Source organism: Narcine bancroftii, chromosome 4 (genome assembly GCF_036971445.1).
Source record: "Narcine bancroftii isolate sNarBan1 chromosome 4, sNarBan1.hap1, whole genome shotgun sequence".
Lineage (NCBI taxonomy): Eukaryota > Metazoa > Chordata > Chondrichthyes > Torpediniformes > Narcinidae > Narcine > Narcine bancroftii.
Window position 1 is genome coordinate 286,273,223 of NC_091472.1, and position 21,564 is coordinate 286,294,786.

The 21,564-nt window shown below is 40.8% G+C and overlaps 1 protein-coding gene across 1 annotated transcript in view; it reads left to right on the forward strand.

Annotated features, from left to right (window-relative positions):
* The first annotated feature begins 13,811 nt into the window (after window positions 1-13,811).
* snx4 (sorting nexin 4) overlaps window positions 13,812-21,564 on the forward strand; it is a 67,456-nt gene continuing 59,703 nt past the window's right edge. The window contains exon 1 of the mRNA XM_069935287.1: window positions 13,812-14,021. Within this exon, the coding sequence (XP_069791388.1) occupies window positions 13,902-14,021 (120 nt within the window). The 5' untranslated portion in view covers window positions 13,812-13,901. The remainder of the gene's footprint in view (window positions 14,022-21,564) is intronic.

Sequence of the window (21,564 nt, forward strand, 5' to 3'; positions counted from 1 at the left end):
TACAGGGAAGTATGGAAAAAAAGGGATGGAATAGATCTAAGATTAAATGGGAAAAGGATATTAACTTTACTTTTTCTGAGGATGATTGGTTAGATACTTGTCATGATAGTGTTACTAGATTGATAAATGTTCGTTATGCATTGGTTAATTATAATTTTTTACATCAATTGTATTTAACACCTGAAAAGTTAAAAAAATATGGTTTTAGTGAATCAAATTCTTGATTTAGGTGCGGTAATTCAGTTGGAACTTTTTTTCATGCTGTTTGGTTATGTGTACATATACAATCTTTTTGTAAAGCAATTCAATTGTTTTTGGAACATTTGTATAAGATTAAAATACTTTTAGATCTGACAATATTTTTGTTGGGTAAGTTGAAGCCTTTGAAAGATTTGGGATTAGATAAATTTCAGATTGCTTTTGTATATTTAGCTTTATCTGTAGTGAAAAAATGTATAGCAAGTACATGGAAAAATACTAATATGATTGATATTAATAGATGGCATAATGAGATGAAAACTTGTTTGGTAATGGAAAAAATTACATATGTTTTACATGATAATTATTCTTTTTTTCTTAATAAGTGGTCTTTATATTTAGAATATTTACATTTAGATTTACCTTGATTAGATTTTAGTAAATATATTTTGGTTTTCTTTTCTCTTTCTTTGGCTCTCCTAAAGAGAGCTGGCTGAGAGGGGGGATCAGGGGGGTTTATTTTCTTTTCTTTTTTTTAATCTATAAAGAAATATTTTTAAATCATTCATAATATGTATTTTTCTTATTGTATGTAATAACTTTGATGAACGAATAAATAAAGTTATATAAAAAAAAGAAGAGGAGAACATACTCCCCATTTATTAATAAATAATTTCAACAGTCCTCATGTGGTAATCGAGCCTTGGGTAAGTCTTTAACAAAATCTTCAGCCTGAATATAATTAGTGAAGAAGACATTCTGCTGATCTGGAAAAAATACTTTAAATGTAGCTGGATATCGGAGCACAAATCTGTAAAGCTTTCTTAACCAGATTGAACTCTTTCCTTCTCTTTAAAAGAGCTTGACTCAAATCTGGGTAAAAAAAGATCTTATCAATCTCATAGTTCAAAGATCCATGTTCAGTAGCTCTTCTCATTGCCAAACCAAGTATCTTCTCTTTATCTTGATAATTTAAAAATCTGATCAATATGGACTGAGGTCTTTGATTCAGTCCCGGTTTTGGTCAGAGAGCTCTATGGGCTCTCACAATCAAAATGTTCTCTTTGAAGTTTTCTCATCCAAATATTTGCAGTATCCAATCTTGAAAAAAAAAGAATTATACCTTGGCCTTCTTTGCCTTCAGACATTCCAACAATTTTAAAATTATTCTTACTACTATAATTTTCAAAAATATCAACACTCTCCATTAATTTTTCATTCATATAAACCAAAGCAGTAATAGAGTCCTCATTAACATTTGTTCTTTCCGCAATGCGTTGAACTTATTCACGGTCCTCTTGAATTCTTTCTTCTAATTTATCAACCCTTTGTGAAACGTTACTTATTGATTTGGTCGTCAATTTTAGCTTGTTATATTTCTGCAGTTAAAAATAAAAAATTATTTTCCATTGCATTCACAAATTTATCAATTTTACCTATTTTTTCTTTAAAAACTTTGCCTTTAAATTCTTTTGCTTCCATGCTGTAATTGTTATATGGTTCATAAGAAAATACTCAGGACCTCCTTTAAGAAATGCACGTCCCATCTGACCCTGCAAAGTGAAGGGGTAAATGGGGATGTTACCAAGAAGCTTTAGACACAAGAAAGCCCTAAATAACTCTCTGCTCAACCAATATTTAAAATGGAAGATTCATTCTAAAGAGCGTGTCATCGTAGAGTTCCATTCCTGACTGTCATGATTTAGTAGTTGTCGAGAAGATAACCATGACAGTTTATAAGTTTGGTTTGTACAATCTTGTGATAATATTTGCATTATAAATGAAAGAGACAGCTATTATGCTATAATTATGTCACATTGAAACATTTAGAAATCCAAAATGCTACTAATCTGCAGATAATAAAAACTCTAACTCAGACAGAGTCTGCAGAAGAAAAGTTTCCATTTCCATTTATCTTCAAAGCATTTTCTCAACAGAGATTATGCTCTCGTGAAACCTACTGAGGATACACAGAGCCTGAAGTTGCACCCACCTCACAAACAACTCCCCCCTGCCCAACCCCCACCACCACCACCACATTAGCCACTGACTAGCCTATCTGAAAAGTGTCCAGAGCATCCACATTGGTCTCATTAGCCACTTAAAAGTCAACAAATCCAAAGGGAAAGTAAATCATCCTTGATCCTGAGGGATTACCTTAGAAAAGGATGATGGAAACTATGTGCTCCCCCCCCACCCCATTCTCTCTAAATGGAATTCTGTCTTAATGTAAATTATCAATGCAACATGGTTTTTGGTTTGATTCTTAATTTAGAGTTAAGTGCATCCAACATAGTCTTTGTTGTATTTTGTTAACTAATTGTAGGTCAACTGTATTAAACTAGGTGAATGGCATTTGATCATAAAATTGGGTGATCTACACATGTAATTTAAACTGGCTACTTTAATGTCCCTTTAATGCATTGCCTTGCTAGAAAATTGAAGGGTACTTTTTTTCTTTTAGGAGTTAATAATAAATCTGATTTCCCCCACTCTTCATCTGTCCCAACCCATCCACATAAAGCAAGTTGTTAGACATCTAACAAGCTAATTTATAGTCATTGGTAAAAAAGGACAAAATGAGATCCAAGCATCTCATCTTACCATTGTAAGACCGACATACTCAGTGAGGTATTATTGCTCTGGTGACATCCATTGCAGAGTATGTGGACTGGATACATAGCCTGAAGCATTAGCAGTTCAAACAGGATGTCAAAGTAGATTCAATAATGCTTTATAGACTGAACAGAGTAATAACATTTTGTCTTGATGTGTAATAAATTATATCAGATCTTTACACATACTGTCCTGCTCACTTAAGAACACAAATTGATTTCACTTATTCACAAATTTCTCAAATTTAATGGAGTCACAGGCTTTTGTATTCTCTGTTTTTTTTTTAAAAAAAAACTTTATTTATTTGTTCAAAAAACAAATAATAATGACATATACAACAATTAACCATAAACATGAATTTTTATATATATATATATATATATATAAATAAAAAAAGAAAAAGAAAAGGAAAATAAAAGAACCCCCCCCCCCCTTCAGCCAACTCTCCTAAGGAGAGCCATAAAGAAAAAAGAAAGAATATTAAAGAAAAATTAAATATACATGTTAAAATCTAATCAATATAAATTGAAATGTAAATATTTTGAATATAACCACTTATTAATTAAAAAAATTATAATTATCAGGTGACACGTAATTTTTTCCATTGTTAAACAATATTTCATCACATTATACCATCTAACATTTGTATTCTCTGTGATCTTCATTGTGTTGTAGATAGTTGTGTTGCAGATCCATTAGATGTAATTGGAATATTGTTTATTCCCAGCAGAAATTTTACTTCTGGAATAATTGTTTGATTCACTTCAGAGACATCTTACGACAGTCTTCTTTACGAATGTCCACAGCTAATCCTCATAAGGTATTTAACCATATAACCATATAACCACTTACAGCACAGAACAGGCCAGTTCGGCCCTACTAGTCCATGCCGTAGCAAATCCCCACCCTCCTAGTCCCACTGACCAGCACCCAGTCCATACCCCTCTAGTCCCCTCCTATCCATGTAACGATCCAGTCTTTCCTTAAATGTAACCAACGATCCCACCTCGACCACGTCTGCCGGAAGCTCATTCCACATCCCCACCACCCTCTGCGTAAAGAAATTTCCCCTCATGTTCCCCTTATAATTTCCCCTTTCAATCTTAAACCATGTCCTCTAGTTTGAATCTCCCCCTTTCTTAATTGTAAAAGCCTATCCACATTTACTCTGTCTGTCCCTTTTAAAATCTTAAACACCTCTATCAAGTCTCCTCTCAATCTTCTACGCTCCAGAGAAAAAATCCCCAGTCTGCACAACCTTTCCCTGTAACTCAGACCCTGAAATCCTGTCAACATTCTCCGGACTCTCTCTATTTTGTTTATATAGAAACATATTCCTCCACTCTTTCCCTAGAGCCAACCTTCTTGTCTGTCAGATGCCAGATGACCGAAACATACAAATGTTTCAGGGAGATTGAACCCCTTCTCCATGTAGATTGTATTATAATTCTTACTCTTTCTCATTTGCTTTAGGTAGGTCCCTATTCTGTTGTGGAGTATGGTGTTTCCCTACAGTTTAGAAGTTTAGTGTGATCAATAATCACAAGCAGACTCGAAGTAAGTGATTAAAGACTTTAATATCCTGAAACAACAGACATGCTTCTATGTGCTGGTATGGAGGGAGGAGATGAGGGCTATCAGCCTTTATTGGGAATTTTATGGGGAAGAATTACAGGGTCAGAGGTGGGCCAGCTTATATAGTCGAGTGAGGTCACACCTGCACTACTGTGTCCAACTTCAAGAGGAAAGGCTGAACATGGTGTTTCATGGTGATATCTAATCATTCTTCTATGGCCTATTTCCTTAGTGTTTCTTTTACTGTGCAATCTGAACTCTCAACTTCTCCATTCGAAGCTGGCTAATAAGTCTCTATTATTAGCCATAACTTATTTTTATTTATGCACACATATAACTATGTGACTTCCTTCTGCATTTGGACACACTGCCTTTTTTTTTAAAAGATTAACATTATGTTGTTAAGGACATCTGAATACTTTCTCAAGATTCTAAACATTTTTCTCCTCCATCTCATTTGCAATTGTGATGTTACTAATGGTATGGAACCCTGAATTATCTTACACAATCACCTCAATTATTTTTGGTGACGATTCTACCCTTCGTGGTACTGTGGTCGGTGTGCTGGGGTGCAAACGAAAGAAAAAAAAATCACACAGAAGCTGTGAGTGAGTTGAACCAAATGACTTTACTGGAATTCTCCGAGAGATTATCAGCATCACTTCCATGATCCTTTTTGGCCCCTCCCACCAGGAGCACTGTGATGTCAGCCCAGTGCGAGTCTGCACTTCGGTGACCTGGTTCACTTGTGGATCAGTGTAGCTCGTACATGACCTACACCCCCTTCCCCACCCCAGAACCAGAGTTTGGATGTGCTGAGTCCACAGTTTCGTAAACAGTTTGTGCATTTGGGAGACCAACCTTTCCGCCATGGGGCTGGAACAGTTACTGGTTGGTCGAAGTCAAGGTGTGCTAATTTGAGGCAGTCGATCGTGAACATTTCCTGCCTACCTCCAATGACCAAAAGGCACGTAGTCCTGTAGTGTCATTACACCTTGTATGGACCTTCGTATGGGGGTGCTGAAGGGGCATCTGCTGCACGCGTCTCCTTATGAAGATGTATTCACAGTCTTCGAGATCCTTTGGGATGTAGGATTGGAGCTGGACCATGGCGTAAGGTTGGGACAGGAGTCAGGGTGCCCACCTTCTCGTGAAGTTGCGTTAGCAGTTCCGAAGTTGTTTCCTCCTCGCCACGAGCCACAGGCACAAACTTTCCCAGGACGGTCAATGGACCCCCATAGACGAACTCAGCAGAGGACATAGCTAAATCCTCCTTCGGTGCTGTGCAAATGCCACGGAGTACCCAAGACAGCTTGTCCACCCACTGGGGCGTCAGAGCTGTGCCATGAGGGCTGTCTTCAAATGCCGATGGAAACTTTCCACCAGGCCGTTAACCTGTGGGTGGTAGGGTGTAGTTTAATGTTACTGAATCCCTAGGAGCTGTGCCATTGCTGCCCATAGGCCGGAAGTGAACTGTGCCCCCCTCTCCAACATGATATTGGAAGGAAGGCTGAAACAGACTATCCAGTTGGAGATGAGGGCCCTGGTGTAGGATGTAGTGGAAGTGTCTGAGAGCGGGACAGCTTCCGGCTATCTAATGAACCTGTCCACTGTTGTGAACAGGTATGTGTCACCTCTGGAAACTGGCAGTGGCCTGATGATGTCCATGTGATGTCCATCTGTGTATCGGCGGGAAGGAATGAAGAGGAGCTTCACCTTGGATGTCCGACAGTGCAATCAAGTTCTGGCCCAGTGGCCACACCACACGAATCTGCCTGTGACCAGTTGAGTTGTCGCTCAGATGGATGGGTGAGCCAACCCATGTAGCACATCGAAGACACAACGCCTCTTCGTGGCAGGAACAATAGGCCTAGGTCAGCCGGTGGACACGTCACAGAGAAGTGTAGCTTTGGATGGCCTGAAATGCATGTCTTCCAACTGTAGCCCTGGGATTGCAGTGCAAAAGACTGGTATCTCACCATCCTGGCACTGGGCCACTGGGAGTGCTGTATTTTCAATTCCGTGGGACAGGGAGTGCACAGACAGGACAGACGTACAGGACAGAGCATCAACCATGAGATTGTTCTTGTTGGAAATGTGCTTGATAGCTGCTTTGTATTCTGAGATATGTGACACTGCTGCCTTGCCAAACATGGGTTCGACACCTTGATGAAGGCAAAAGTGAGGGGCTTGTGATCAGTGAAGATTGTTAAATCCCATCCTTCAAGGAAATAACAGAAATTGTGTATGACAAGGTAAAAGGCTAGCAACTCCTTGTTGTACTTCTGCTCTGGCGGTGCAAGTGTCTGCTCATGAAACCCCTAATGGCCATCAATCAGCTGCTCCAGGACACCATCGATGGCCATGCTGGATGCGTCGACTGTGAGGGCAGTGGGGACATCAACGTGTAGATTAATTGGAAGGGTGGCATTAGCCAGAGTGTCTTTGGCCTGGTGGAAAGTATCAGAAGACTCTGCGTCTCAGCTGAATTCTTTGGTCTGACTGGACAGCAGCTTGAAAAGAGGTCGTGTGATCCTTGCAGCTGACACCAGGAACTGGAATTGACCAGACAGTGACCTTTCGGGTCCACCAGGAGGGAATGGGCTTGAAGGAAGTCTGTGCCCAGTAACATCTTAGCCAAGTGAAGGTCCATGTAAAACAGCAGAAGCCAAACTCAAGTAGGATGGTCCGCACCCCATACGTGCTAATGTTGCTATTGGTGGCAGTAAGGGACGGTCTCGACTTTCTGGCGCAGGTGTCTCGGATTGAGGTGGACATGAGGAAACGTCACCATGACTGCTGGTCCCAAAGATAAAGGAGGCTGTCAACTGTCATAGCCATCAGCGATGGCCGGCCCCGGTGTTTCTTGGATGGGAGCAAGGTGGACAGCAGTGTCTAGAACCCCATTTCTGATGGTAGAAACACCACCGCTCCGAGTTTGAGTCTGCACCTGCTGCAGCTGTTGCTGGCCTCCTTGGTGGAATTAAAGAGAAACGAGTTGCTGTGTGTGACACAGCAACTCGGACAACGGATGTCCTGCCATATTTCTTGGCATCCGCATGGGCTGCTAACCTGCGTGGGTCGTTGAAGTCGTCATCCGTGAGGAGTCTTCCGGCATCTGTTTGAGAAATATCTACTTGAACAGTAAGTAGGGCCTATGGACGTCCATTAATGCCAGCATATTGTTCATAAGGGCAGACAGCGTGAGGTTGGCCAGGCTGCCCATGTGGAGAAACTGAGCCACTCGTTCGCGGCGGGAAAGGCCAAAGGTGCGGATAAGGAGCGCCTTCATTGCCTCATTCTTTTCAGCAGCTGGCTGCTGATGTAAGATATTGATCCATCCGGCAGTCTCCTGGTCCAGCAAATTGATCACGTTGTAATATCTTAGTGGAGTCTGCGGTGATCTGCCTGACCTGAAAATGGGCTTCTGCCTGTTCGAACCAGACTAGCGACTGTGAGGTCCAAAAGGTCAGCAGCTTCAGCAAGACTGCATTCTGTGTGCTCATCTCATTCATAGAGTGGTCCAAAATGCCATTTTGGACCGTTAGGGTCACCTCTGTGGTCGGTGTGCTGTGCAGCGAACAAAAGAATAAAAACACACACGGAAGTTGTGACTGAGTTAGACCAACCAACTGACTTTACTGGAACTCTCCAAGAGCTTATCAGAACCACTCCCATGATCCTCTTTGGCCCCTCCCACCGGGACCATTTTGATGTCAGCCCAATGTGAGCCTGCAACTCCATGACCTAGTTCACTTTTTCATCAGTGCTGCTCACTAGAGTGGCTTGATATATGTGATCATTTGAATGTTCATTGCCTTCTTTGTCCTCATTAAGATGGTGGAATTTAAAAAGAAACCTCTTAATTTTGTTCATCTGCTTCAATGTTTTGTACACCACTTTTCCATTGCATTTTCCCTTCATTTGGGAGATATCTTTAGAGTCATGGTCAGATGCAACACAGAAACAGACCCTTTAGCCCACCAAGTTAGTGCTGCCCATCAATCACCCATTTGCACTAATTCTATGTTCATCTGATTTTTTTTCCTACCACATCCTCATCAGCTGCCCTCAAATTTTACCACTCACCTACATATCAGGGGCAATGTACTGTGGGCAATGAAATTATTGTACGTCTCTGGGTTTTGGTTGCCATATTCTGTTTCGCCTTGCATACAAAGGGGATTTTGCTCTCTAATCAAAGATTCTTGCTCTCCTTAACTGAAACACCTATGCAGAACAATTACCATGGCAAAGGGCTTTTCCACTGGTCCTGATTTTCATTTCTCTCTTCCTCATGTGATCCAGACTCTACATCAGGCTCCTGCATTTGTACCTGCCATGGCTTCTCCAATTGCATTTACACTAAAATTTTTTGATAATCAAAATTACTTTGCATTTTTAGACATTATTTCCATTGATGTAGCAATCATGTATGTACATTTTGAATGTTAGATTTAATATTCAGTAACTTGAAATGGATAGGCTCATCTGCTGGCTCACACAAAAGTTTACTCGAACGGCCAAAAAATGCCCCGTATTTGTGATCGTTTAATCTGTAATAATTTCTCAAATCTCCAATTTCAGATTCCAAATTTATAACTTTGTACAACCTCTGATGGGGCTGATTTGTAATGATTTTGCAAATTCTCATGAAAACCATTTTGTTCACAGATCCAAGTTACCAACTGGCAAATGCATGAGTGCTTGATAAAAATGTAGACTCAGCATTGGTAGATAATACTTGTAGTTACTTTATTTTCAAATGCAGTAGAATTTCCATCGGATCAGTTGATCCACAGTACCATTCTATTATGAATGTCATAAATTGAGTGCAGATTTACATTGCAACTACCAATCTGAGACAGACAGCATGCAGCGCAGATTTAATCAAAAAGGAACTGCAGTTGGCTCCTGCTTGGCTGGATCTACATAAAATTTTCCCAAAGGGGGAGCAATGCACATGGTTATATGCAGTCATAGGGGAAACCTCTCTCAACAGTTGAAGAATAGAATGAACTTTCAGTAATCTGATGCCCCAAAGGATTCTCCAGCCAACTTTTGAAGTTCAGTCCTTTCTGCAATGTAGCAGAAACCTGCAAATAATTTGCACACTGCAAAGTCCTACATTCTATGCTACTCACTTTGTATTATGGATGCTGGCCTAGGAGTAAATATTGGCAAGCAAGAGTTATCCTGTTCTTCTTCAAATGGTTTCCCAAGAATTTTTACATTTACCTGATAGGGCAAATATCTCAGCTGAAAAATACCAGCAAGATACTGCAACACTTTGCCACTGATGACCCTGGATTAAAAACTCAATTTGGTCCATTGTGGTTTCAGAATTTAAAATTGGCTGAATAACTGCGAAAGTAAATTAAAAAGAAACAAGAGCAAGAAGATGGAAAATGTGTGTAAAGCACCCAGAAAATTAATAAAAGATTTAGAGTTTCCACAAACATGTAGAAAGAGATGAGAAAAAATAATCATAAATTCCATCGAAGTAGAGACATGGAATATTACATGAAAGTGTAGGAAAATTGTTGAAATGGAAAACAAAGACTTTCAATGGTTTTCTCAGTAGAATTAGTATACAGTATCAAGGAAACTCATGACAACTAATTTAAAGCACATTATCTTGAAAATGGCTGGCTCAGCATTTATAAATTGCATTTGACCCTTTTCTGAGAGGGGCTTCATTTCAAAGACATGTCCCATCGATTTATATTTAAGGGAGGATGTGCAGCCATGATCCATTGTTTGTTCCAGGTTATTGAATTTGTCAGCTGACGTAGGCTTCATTTGCTACTTTTGCATTGTCATCAAATTATCTACAGTATGTCCTGTCCTGATCCTGTTCAGCACCACCAAAGTTCATCAAAGCTGATAAAATCCCACGGAGACGATTCATTGTTTTATTCCATATTTTTGGTGCAGGCTTAATTCTACCTGTTGTTACAGGTGCAATTAATGGGGGAGAATGGTTGCATTGAAACGATGTTGTGAGCTTGGGTTCACAGAGGCCCTAATAATGTGGTTTAATAACACCTCAATGATTCTGAGGAGAGAATTACACCAGCGGGTATCTCAAAGCAATAAACTTTATGAAAAGATAGTGTTGGGAAAATCAAAGAGACTAAAAGATGACAAATCATATCCTTCATCACCAGTGTACTTTTACTGCATTAAGCATCATCTATAAAATCTACTAAGGCACTTTGCCAGGAAGATCAAGTTCAAGTTTATTATCATCTTACTGTAAAAAAACATCCCCAGTTCATGCGTCGTGCAGACTTGAAGATATACCACTGGTGCTGCATCAAGATTCTGGAGTTCCTTCCTTCATCGCACTGTGAAAATACCAGAACCAGAAGGATTGCAGCAGTCAAAAAAGTCAGCATGTGACCATCTTCTCAAGGGCATTTAAAAGTGGGGATTAAATGCTGAACTTGCAGCCATGGTCATATTTCAGGTATCAATTATAAGAGAAAGTTTATAGAAAAAATCCATCTTTCAGAAACATATGTGGAACTTTGAATTTTCAGCTCCTTACAATCCACTATATAATTCAATGTATTTCACAGTGATTGGGGATTTCATATTTACTCACATAATTAATATTTGTTTACATTCAACGAGGGAAAGATCATATCTCATTAAATTGCTTAATATGTATAAATACAGATAAAACATCTAATGACAGTAATATTATATTGATATGGATGAAATGGAGTTTAGTTAAAACAGGCAGATCACTATTTAGATGAGGAGAAAATTCAAAATTCAGAAGTGCATAGGAACTTGGGGGTCCTTGTGCGGGATACCCTAAAGGGTAACTACCAGGTTGGATCAGCAGTAAAGAAAATGAATGCTATGTTAGCATTCATTAAGAGGAATCGTGTCTAAGAGTAAGGAGGCGTTGATGAGGCTCTATGGGGCACTGGTGAGACCTCATTTGGAGTATTGTGTGCAGTTTTGGGCCCCTTATCTTAGAAGGGATGTACTGATTTTGGAGAGTTCAGAGAATATTTACTACGATGATTTCTGAAATGCAAGAGCTAACATATGAGGAGTATTTATCAGCTCTTGGACTGTATTCGTTGGAGTATAGAAGAATGAGTGCAGAAGAATGAGTGTAGAAGAAGGAGTGGAAACATTTCAAATACTGAAAGGATTGGACAGAGTAGATGTGAATAAGATGTCTCCCTTGTGGGTGAGTCCTGGACAAGAAGGCACAGTCTTATAATTAGAGGGTACCCATTTAAAACAGAAATGAAGAGAAATTTCTTTAGCCAGAAGGTTGTGGATTTGTGGAATTCATTGCCACATACAGCTGTGGAGGCCCAATCATTGGGGGGTTTAAGGAGGAGCTTGATGGGATCTAATTAGTCAGGGTATCAAGGGATATGGGGAAAAGACCGGAAATTGGATCTAGATGTGAGAATGGTTTAGCTCATGATGGAGTGGCAGAGCAGACTCGATGGACTGAATGACCTACTTCTGTTCCTTTATCTTGTGAATTAGAATAGTTAAATGCAATGTCATACGTTATAGTATTTACATAATCAAATTTAGAATTTAAGATTAATTTATATGTGTAAGCACGTAAAGGGACAAATGCATGCACTCCCACAGTAACTTCCATTCTCCCAACATGAGGTGCATTCTAGTTATGGTGGTCCTGTCGAAAAGGCCTACTTTCTTGACCTCAAATAATTTTCCATATTGAAGCAATATTTTAAAAAGTAAAATGCACAAAAACAGTTTTTAGAAAGCAGGAAATTGAAACTTGCACATCAGATAGAAGAACATAACAAATAGGAGTCAAGGCAGGCTAATTGGCTCCTCATGCTCGTTCTACCATTTAATGAGATCATTGCTGACACAATCTTCGTCCCAGCACCACTTAACATCCACCGCAAGCTCCAAACTCCCATTCATGAGGAGATTTATATGAATCACTGCCTCAAGAAGGCAGCCAACACCATAATAGACCTCCATTATCCTGGTCATAACCTCTTCTCACTGCTACCTTCAGGAAGAAGGTACAGATGCCCGAAGACCAACATCACTAGGTTCAAGACCATTTTTAAACAATGGGATTATCAGGTGTTTGAACCTTCCTTTACTACACTACTCATTAATTATGCCAAAACTTCCAAAAAGGTCTATCATTACTTTTATAGTGCCATTTTCCCCCTCACACTGCAATAACTGTGAATAGTATTAGATATTTATCTTTTGTATTTATTGACTCTTTTATACTATTGCAGCTTATTTTATGAAGTACCTGTTTGGCTGCAGCAAGTAAGAATTGAGGTGCATATGCACATTGTACAATGTATATGACAATAAACATAAACTTATTATGATTGTAAACAAGAGCTCTGCAGATGCTGGGTAATTAGTACAATACACAAAAGCGCTGGAGGAACTCAGCAGGTCACGCAGCATCCTTGAAAAGCAATAGTCAGTTGATATTTTATGTCTTCAGGCATCCTAAAAATCCAGGCAAAACACCTGAATAAGAAGGTGGGGAGGTCCACCGGTGAGTTGATAGGTAGACACAAGATGGGAAGAGAAAGGAGTTATGAGGTGATAAAGGAGGGACAGGGACTGAAAAAGATGCTCTCTATTAGGAGAAAGGAAGAAGGTGAGGAGCTGGAGGAAGGGAGGTGTGGGTGATGATGAGGGGAAGGAAAAGGGCGAGGGTTATCAGAAATTGGAGCAGCCAATATTGATGCATCTGGTTGGAGAATGTTCCTCGAATTTACACCTATTTCAAACTGGCAGAACACAAGACCGACATGTCCCTGTTACCATGGGGTGGGGTATTGAAGGGTCTGGTCACTGGCAGGTCCTTGCAAGTTTATCCCTCTCTCCCCATACCCCATTGACGTCATTGCAACTCTAATGTCTGTTAAGATTGACTGCTCCCAGTTGTGCTTTATATTCACATTATTCCTTGCAATTTCCTCTGAACAATTGAGTCTTTTCATAAACCTGATTCATCTTATTATGTGGCATACTTGTGTGCAAAAACTTAGGATTATACCAAGATTCAAGATTGAATTTATTGTCAGAGTAATAAAACAGGGTCATATCACATGACATTTCTTTTTGCCTGCTGCAAGGCAGACAGATTCGCCAGTGGCAGGAACTGCCTCAGCGCCTCTTCCAGTCAGAGAGAGAGAGAGAGAGAAGCCCACGCGATCCCTAATCAGATCACATTTAGCCGGGAAAGGGGGTCCTATCGATCTCCCTACCATTGATTGGCATCGTGGAGTCACTCATTGTACCAGAGGAACAGCGAGGGCTGCGCCTTGAAATGCGGACCGAGCAGCCGCGGCTGCGCAGTGAGGGCTGCGCCTTGAAAGGCGGACCGAGCAGCTGCGGCTGCGCAGTGAGGGCTGCGCCTTGAAAGGCGGACCGAGCAGCTGCGGCTGCGCAGTGAGGGCTGCGCCTTGAAAGGCGGACCGAGCAGCCGCAACTGCGCAGTGAGGGTTGCGTGGATGATGGCCGATCAGGCCGGCCAAGAGGCGGAGCGGGTGTGGGCCGGGGGTAACTCTGCACCCCCATCTGAGTCCGATCTTCAGTTCGGTCAAGGCACGTTGTCCGGCCACGAAAACACGGTACTGAGCCGGGCGGGCTGCGGGCAAGTCGGGAGCCGGCCCAGGGCTCGGCGGTCGCCTCCGTCCGGGTTGGGGAGCGGTTCCCGGGCGGACTCGGTGTGCGGGGCCTTTTCGCCCAGCCACGCGGTCTAGGGGTTTTGGAGCAAGGTGTTGACCGGTTAACCGAGGAGGGGCCGAGTTGGTGTCTCTCCATAAATCGAGTTTACTGAGGGAGGGGTCCCGAAAGGGACAAATAATTAGCTGACTACCTGGCCTCTTCAACTTCTTTGTCTTGAGGTGGTCTTGAAAGGTCTCACGTTAAGTGTTGGTCGAAACTGGGACGTCCAGTTCCTGCCCTGCTGTTCCTCCCGACCAGGAATGCTGGAAGCAGTTCATGAGCCTCTCGGCGTCCGCCAAGGGAATAGGTTTGTTCGGGCTCCTGGTGGATCTGTTTGCTTTACTCTTTCGAGAATTGATGGGGTTCATCGTCCAACTGTATTTGGAATTTCATTATTTTGCCCACGACCCAACACACTGCTTTTGATTGAGAGCAACCCCTGATGTTTTTGACAAAATGATATCCCTGCAGTTTGGTTTATCTAACCAATTTGTAGTTTAAAATCTCTCTTGATAATTGTTGTTCCTTTCAAGCATCCCCATTTATGCTTTGATTTATAGAGATCACTTTATTCTTTGTGAGGAGGAAAGAGAAAGGGGTCAGTCAACTACAAATGGTCTTCTGTTATTTATGATTTCAACCCAAGCTGATTCTCCATCACCATCCACTTTATCTCTTGACTCAGAACTTCTGCTACCTTCATTGATTACAATGCCACCCCTTTGGTCTGTATTTTTTAAAAGCATGTATGTGTGTGTATCTTTGGCTTGGCTTCGCGGATGAAGATTTATGGAGGGGGTAAAAGTTCACGTCAGCTGCAGGCACATTTGTGGCTGACAAGTCTTTTCTTTCTTTTTCAATCTTTTTATTATTATTATAATTTATAAACACATACAGTTCAAAGAGATAAAAATACATAGTAAGTAATGAATTAATACAGAGATATTAAACAATAATATTACAGAATAAAAATATATCATAAAAAATTTTAGATCAGTTTAGGGTGTGAACTGTCTCTAAAAAAAAAAGATATAATTAATAACAATATAATAAAAAAGAGGAAAAAAACCCAAAAAAGAAGAAAAAACAAATCTGAATTAAAAAAACTTAAAAAAAAACTTAAAAAAAAACCTACAGATATAGCTAAACCACGCCGATCACTCCGATCTCATCTTACAGCCCAATTATCATACATAATCATAGAAAGAAAACAGAGCCAGATCAACTCACCACAAATGAAAATATTGAATAAATGGTCGCCAGGTTAACTCAAACTTAGAAGGGGATTCATAGACAGAGTTTCTAATTTTCCCTAAATTTAAACATAGTATAGTTTGGGTAAACCATTGGAAAACAGTGGGAGGATTAACCTCTTTCCAATTCAATAGTATAGATCTTCTAGCCATTAGTGTAAGAAAAGCAATCATACGATCCGCAGGAAGAGATAAATAAGTCAAATCTATCATAGGTAATCCAAAAATTGCAGTAATGGGATGTGGTTGTAAATCAATATTCAAAACAGTAGATATAATGGAAAAAATTTCCTTCCAATAATTCTTTAAAGAGGGACAGGACCAAAACATATGTGTAAGGGAAGCTATTTCCAATTGACATTTATCACATATAGGATCGATATGAGAATAAAAGCGATGGAGTTTATCTTTAGACGTGTGAGCTCTATGAACAACTTTAAACTGTATTAGTGAATGTTTTGCACATAGAGAAGAAGAGTTTACCAGTCGCAGAATTTTATTCCAATTTTCATTGGAAATATGAAGGTCGAGTTCTCTTTCCCAATCATTTTTAAACTTTTCAAAAGTCCCAGAATTTATTTTTGTAATTATATTATATAATTTAGATATCACACCTTTTGGAGGGAATTTTGAATATAGTATATCCTCTAAAACAGTCGAAGTCTCCCGATTGGGGAAAAGAGGGTAAAGTCGAAACTAAGAAACTCCTAATCTGCAAATATCGAAAGAAATGAGATCGAGGTAAATCACATTTCATGGATAATTGTTGAAATGACATGAAAGAGTTATCCAAGAATAAATCCGAAAAGCATGTTATACCTTTAACTTTCCAGACTAAATAAGCTTGATCAATTAGAGAGGGATGAAAAAGGAAATTTAGTACAATAGGAGTTTCCAAGATAAAATGACTTAGGCCAAAAAATCTCCGGAATTGAAACCATATACGTAGTGTATGTTTAGCCATTGGATTATCAATTTGTTTATATAATTTAGTAAGAGTAAAAGGGAGAGCAGCTCCCACAATAGAGCTAATTGAAAAATTTTGTATCGGTTTAATTTCTAAATTTACCCAATGGGGATTTACAGATAATTCTGAATAATTCAACCAATACCTTAAGTAACTAATATTAATTGCCCAGTAATAAATTCTAAAGTTGGGTAATGCCAACCCGGCTGACAAGTCCGATGCGGGACAGGCAGACACGGTTGCAGCGGCTGCAGGGGAAAATTGGTTGGTTGGTTGGGTTTGGGTGTTGGGTTTTTCCTCCTTTGCCTTTTGTCAGTGAGGTGGGCTCTGCGGTCTTCTTCAAAGGAGGTTGCTGCCCGCCAAACTGTGAGGCGCCAAGATGCACGGTTTGAGGCGATATCAGCCCACTGGCGGTGGTCAATGTGGCAGGCACCAAGAGATTTCTTTAGGCAGTCCTTGTACCTTTTCTTTGGTGCACCTCTGTCACGGTGGCCAGTGGAGAGCTCGCCATATAACACGATCTTGGGAAGGCGATGGTCCTCCATTCTGGAGACGTGACCCACCCAGCGCAGCTGGATCTTCGGCAGCGTGGACTCGATGCTGTCGACCTCTGCCATCTCGAGTACTTCGACGTTAGGGATGAAAGCGCTCCAATGGATGTTGAGGATGGAGCGGAGACAACGCTGGTGGAAGCGTTCTAGGAGCCGTAGGTGATGCCGGTAGAGGACCCATAATTCGGAGCCGAACAGGAGTGTGGGTATGACAACGGCTCTGTATCTTATCTTTGTGAGGTTTTTCAGTTGGTTGTTTTTCCAGACTCTTTTGTGTAGTCTTCCAAAGGCGCTATTTGCCTTGGCGAGTCTGTTGTCTATCTCATTGTCGATCCTTGCATCTGATGAAATGGTGCAGCCGAGATAGGTAAACTGGTTGACCGTTTTGAGTTTTGTGTGCCCGATGGAGATGTGGGGGGGCTGGTAGTCATGGTGGGGAGCTGGCTGATGGAGGATCTCAGTTTTCTTCAGGCTGACTTCCAGGCCAAACACTTTGGCAGTTTCCGCAAAGCAGGACGTCAAGCGCTGAAGAGCTGGCTCTGAATGGGCAACTAAAGCGGCATCATCTGCAAAGAGTAGTTCACGGACAAGTTTCTCTTGTGTCTTGGTGTGAGCTTGCAGGCACCTCAGATTGAAGAGACTGCCATCCGTGCGGTACCGGATGTAAACAGCATCTTCATTGTTGGGGTCTTTCATGGCTTGTTTCAGCATCATGCTGAAGAAGATTGAAAGGAGGGTTGGTGCGAGAACACAGCCTTGCTTCACGCCATTGTTAATGGAGAAGGGTTCAGAGAGCCCTTCTGACCCGACCTTGTTGGTTTTCGTGCAGTTGGATAATCATGTTGAGGAACTTTGGGGGACATCCGATGCGCTCTAGTATTTACCAAAGCCCTTTTCTGCTCACGGTGTCGAAGGCTTTGGTGAGGTCAACAAAGGTGATGTAGAGTCCTTTGTTTTGTTCTCTGCACTTTTCTTGGAGCTGTCTGAGGGGAAAGATCATGTCAGTAGTTCCTCTGTTTGCGCAAAAGCCGCACTGTGATTCTGGGAGAATATTCTCGGCGACACTAGGTATTATTCTATTTAGTAGAATCCTAGCGAAGATTTTGCCTGCAATGGAGAGCAGCGTGATTCCCCTGTAGTTTGAGCAGTCTGATTTCTTGCCTTTGTTTTTGTACAGGGTGATGATGGTGGCATCACGAAGGTCCTGAGGCAGTTTTCCTTGGTCCCAACAAAGCTTGAACAACTCATGCAGTTTGGCATGCAGAGTTTTGCCGCCAGCCTTCCAGACCTCTGGGGGGAGGATTCCATCCATACCTGCTGCTTTGCCATTTTTCAGTTGTTCGATTGCCTTATATGTCTCATCCTGGGTGAGGACCTCATCCAGCTCTAGCCTTGGGGGCTGTTGAGGGACACACACACAATCTCTCTCTCTCTCTCTCTCTCTCTCTCTCTCTCTCTCTCTCTCTCTCTCTCTCTCTTCTCTCTCTCTCTGACAAGTCCAATGTGGGACAGGCTGACACGGTTGCAGGGGAAAATTTGTTGGTTGGGGTTGGGTGTTGGGTTTTTCCTCCTTTGTCTTTTGTCAGTGAGGTGGGCTCTGCGGTCTTCTTCAAAGGAGGTTGCTGCCCGCTGAACTGTGAGGCACCAAGATGCAAGGTTTGAGGCGATATCAGCCCACTGGCGGTGGTCAATGTGGCAGGCACCATATACACACACACACACACACACACACACACACACACACACACACACACACACACACACACACACACACACACACACACACACACACACACACACACGTATATATATTTTGAGCACACAGTCATGACTAGCCTGAAATCTTTCATCTGCAATAACCATTCTTGTTTGAATGTTGCCATCTGTGCTATCAACTATCTTGTTACGAATGTCACATGCATTCAAGTAGAGTATTGCGCTTGTTTATTTTACAACTGGATTTGCTACTCTGGATGAGGAGGGTCGGGTGTGGAAATAGAACTAACAAAGGAAGAGAATTTCTTAACAGCAATAGAGAACAAGTAAAGGAAGTACAGTATATTGTTAAACAAGAATGTCTGCAGGTGCTGTGATTGTAGTTCAATACACAAGAGCTGGAGAAACTCAGCAGGTCATGACACGTTCTTTATAGGCTTTTTCAGGTGCATTCTACGCTAAGAATGTGCCTGAAGAAGCAGCCTTTTAAAGCGCAATGCTGGCCACCTGAAGGACACACCTGCACAGGATGTGGCTCTGAGCACACTCCGGCTCCTGCTCAGTGTCATCTGTGATCAGCAGCCTGACCCTTTAACTTCCGCTTTCAGCCAGCTGCATTCAGGTGGCTGGGGGAGCCGCTGAGCTGATTATCCCTCTCGGAGGAGGGTCTCAAGAGCGCCTCCTGCACATTCAGGTGGCCTCAAAACAGCTGCATATTGCCTAAACATGCGGCTTTATATGCGGGGCAATTGGCCACCTGAAAGTTCCTTATATAGCCACATTCTGAACCTGAGCCCTTTGTCAAGGTATGAGCAAAAAGCACCTAAATAAAATAGAGTGGAGAAAAGGCCAATAGGTGGATAAGAGTGGGAGGGAAGCAGAAAAAAGCTGGGAAGTGGAGGGGAAGGGTAAGGGCCTAATAGAAACCAGAAAAGCTAACATTAATGCCATCTGGTTGGAGTGACTGGACAGAATATTAGGTGTTGTTCCTCCGATTTGTGGGTGGCCTTGGTTTGGCAGTGCATGAAGCCGTGGGCAAATGTTTTGGCGTGGGAATGGGGTGCAGAATTGAAATGGTTGGCCACTGGGAGGTCTGCAATTGCAGTGGGCAGAGCGAAGGTGCTCAACCAAGCAATCTCCCACTCTGGATCAAGTCTCGGATGTAGTGGATACCAGAAAGGGAGCACTGGATGCATGGTTGATGAAGAGGAAATCGGTTTGATTCACTCTAAAAACTCCTTATGTGTTTATTTTATTGTATCCACTGTGATTCTAGTGGCCACATATCAATGTTTACAGCAGTTTCTGGACCAAAGAAATTCCCAGTAGAGATCAATTAATACATCTATGAAACCTTTATTCCATGAGACATTTAAAGAATTTTAATATAAAAGATGCAAGATTTGGCAGGTTACATAGTAATGCAAAAGTAAAGTTATATTTCTAATATAAAATTAGAATGCTGTATACTATAAATCTGAAATGAAATCAATGCTAGAAATACTCAGAAAAGGTGGCATCCTCAGAAAGAAAAAGAATTAATCAGAATTCATTGCAATGAACAAGTCATGAAATTTGGTGTTTTGTGGCAGCATCACAGTGCAAACAATCATATTATAACCATCTGACAAGACTAATGCATAAAAATAGTGCACGAAAAGTAACCCAGTGTCTTTGGTTCATTGATCATTCAGGAATCTTTTGATATTTTTATCAGTTTTTAATAGTGATAAACAAGTAAAAGCCATTAAACAGAGTAAGCATGTAAAAAAAATATATATACAGGTGTAATAATTATATGTAGATAAAATTATACAAAAACAAAGCACTTTAACGGACTAAAAGAAAGACGAAATATTTTTTGCACTTAAATATAAAATGGCTAATTGAAAAAGACTAAAAAAATTACTATTCTACAAAATCTACTCCCGTCCCTTCTGAAGTTGTTGGTAGGTGCATATAATTTACTACCATATAGAAAGGACTAAAATCACAAAAACAATATCTGAATAATCTTATAAATTATGAAAGTAGTTGATAAAAAGACCGTATAAATTAAAAAAAAATTCAAACCCATCATATTGGTAGAGCATCTGATTTTGTTTCTTCTCTCTAAAGTTAAACATGGGATTATATTGGATAGCCATTCAGTATGAGTAGGAAGGACAGCATCTTTACATTTAATCCATATTTAATGCCTAGCAACAAGGGAAGCAAAGGAGATTACATGGGATTGAGAGACTTAAATTCAAATCAATTATTTTAGTTAATCCAAATAGGGCAATTAAGAGTTTCAAATTAACATTAAGGACTAAAGATAAGGTTAAAAAAACATATTTTCCCCAAAAAAGAAAGAAAAGTGCAAGACCAGAACATGTGTAGTAGCGTACCCTCTTCAGTCCTGCACCTGTCACATTGCAAAGAAATGTTGGAGTACAATTTAGCCAGTTGAACTTTAGAACTTTAGTAGGTTCGATGTGCTATCTTAAATTGTAGAAGTGAGTGACAGGCACAAAAAGATGAATTTACTAATTTTAAAATAGAATCCCATGTAATATTCGAAAATGAAAGCTGATGATCTTGCTTCCATAACTTTTGATCATTCAGGAATCTGATGGCCAGGGAAGAAGCTGTCCCTCTGCCACTGAGTGCTTGTCTTTAGGCTTCTGTACTTCTTTCCCAATGGTAGCATGGCCTAAGTGATGCAGGGCTTGAGGATAGATGCTGCTTTTTTTTTTTAAAAAGGCACTACCTCATGTAGATGTACTCAGTGGACTGAAGTCTGTTGCCTGTGATATTGCAGGCCGATCTACAACCCTCTGGAGTTTTACCATGTTCTGAGATTTGGTGCCTCCATACAAGACAATGATGCAGTCCGTCAGAATGCTCTGTAGAAGCATAGACCTGTAGAAGTTTTTGAGAGTCTTCAGTGATATACCAAATCTCATCAAGCGCCTGA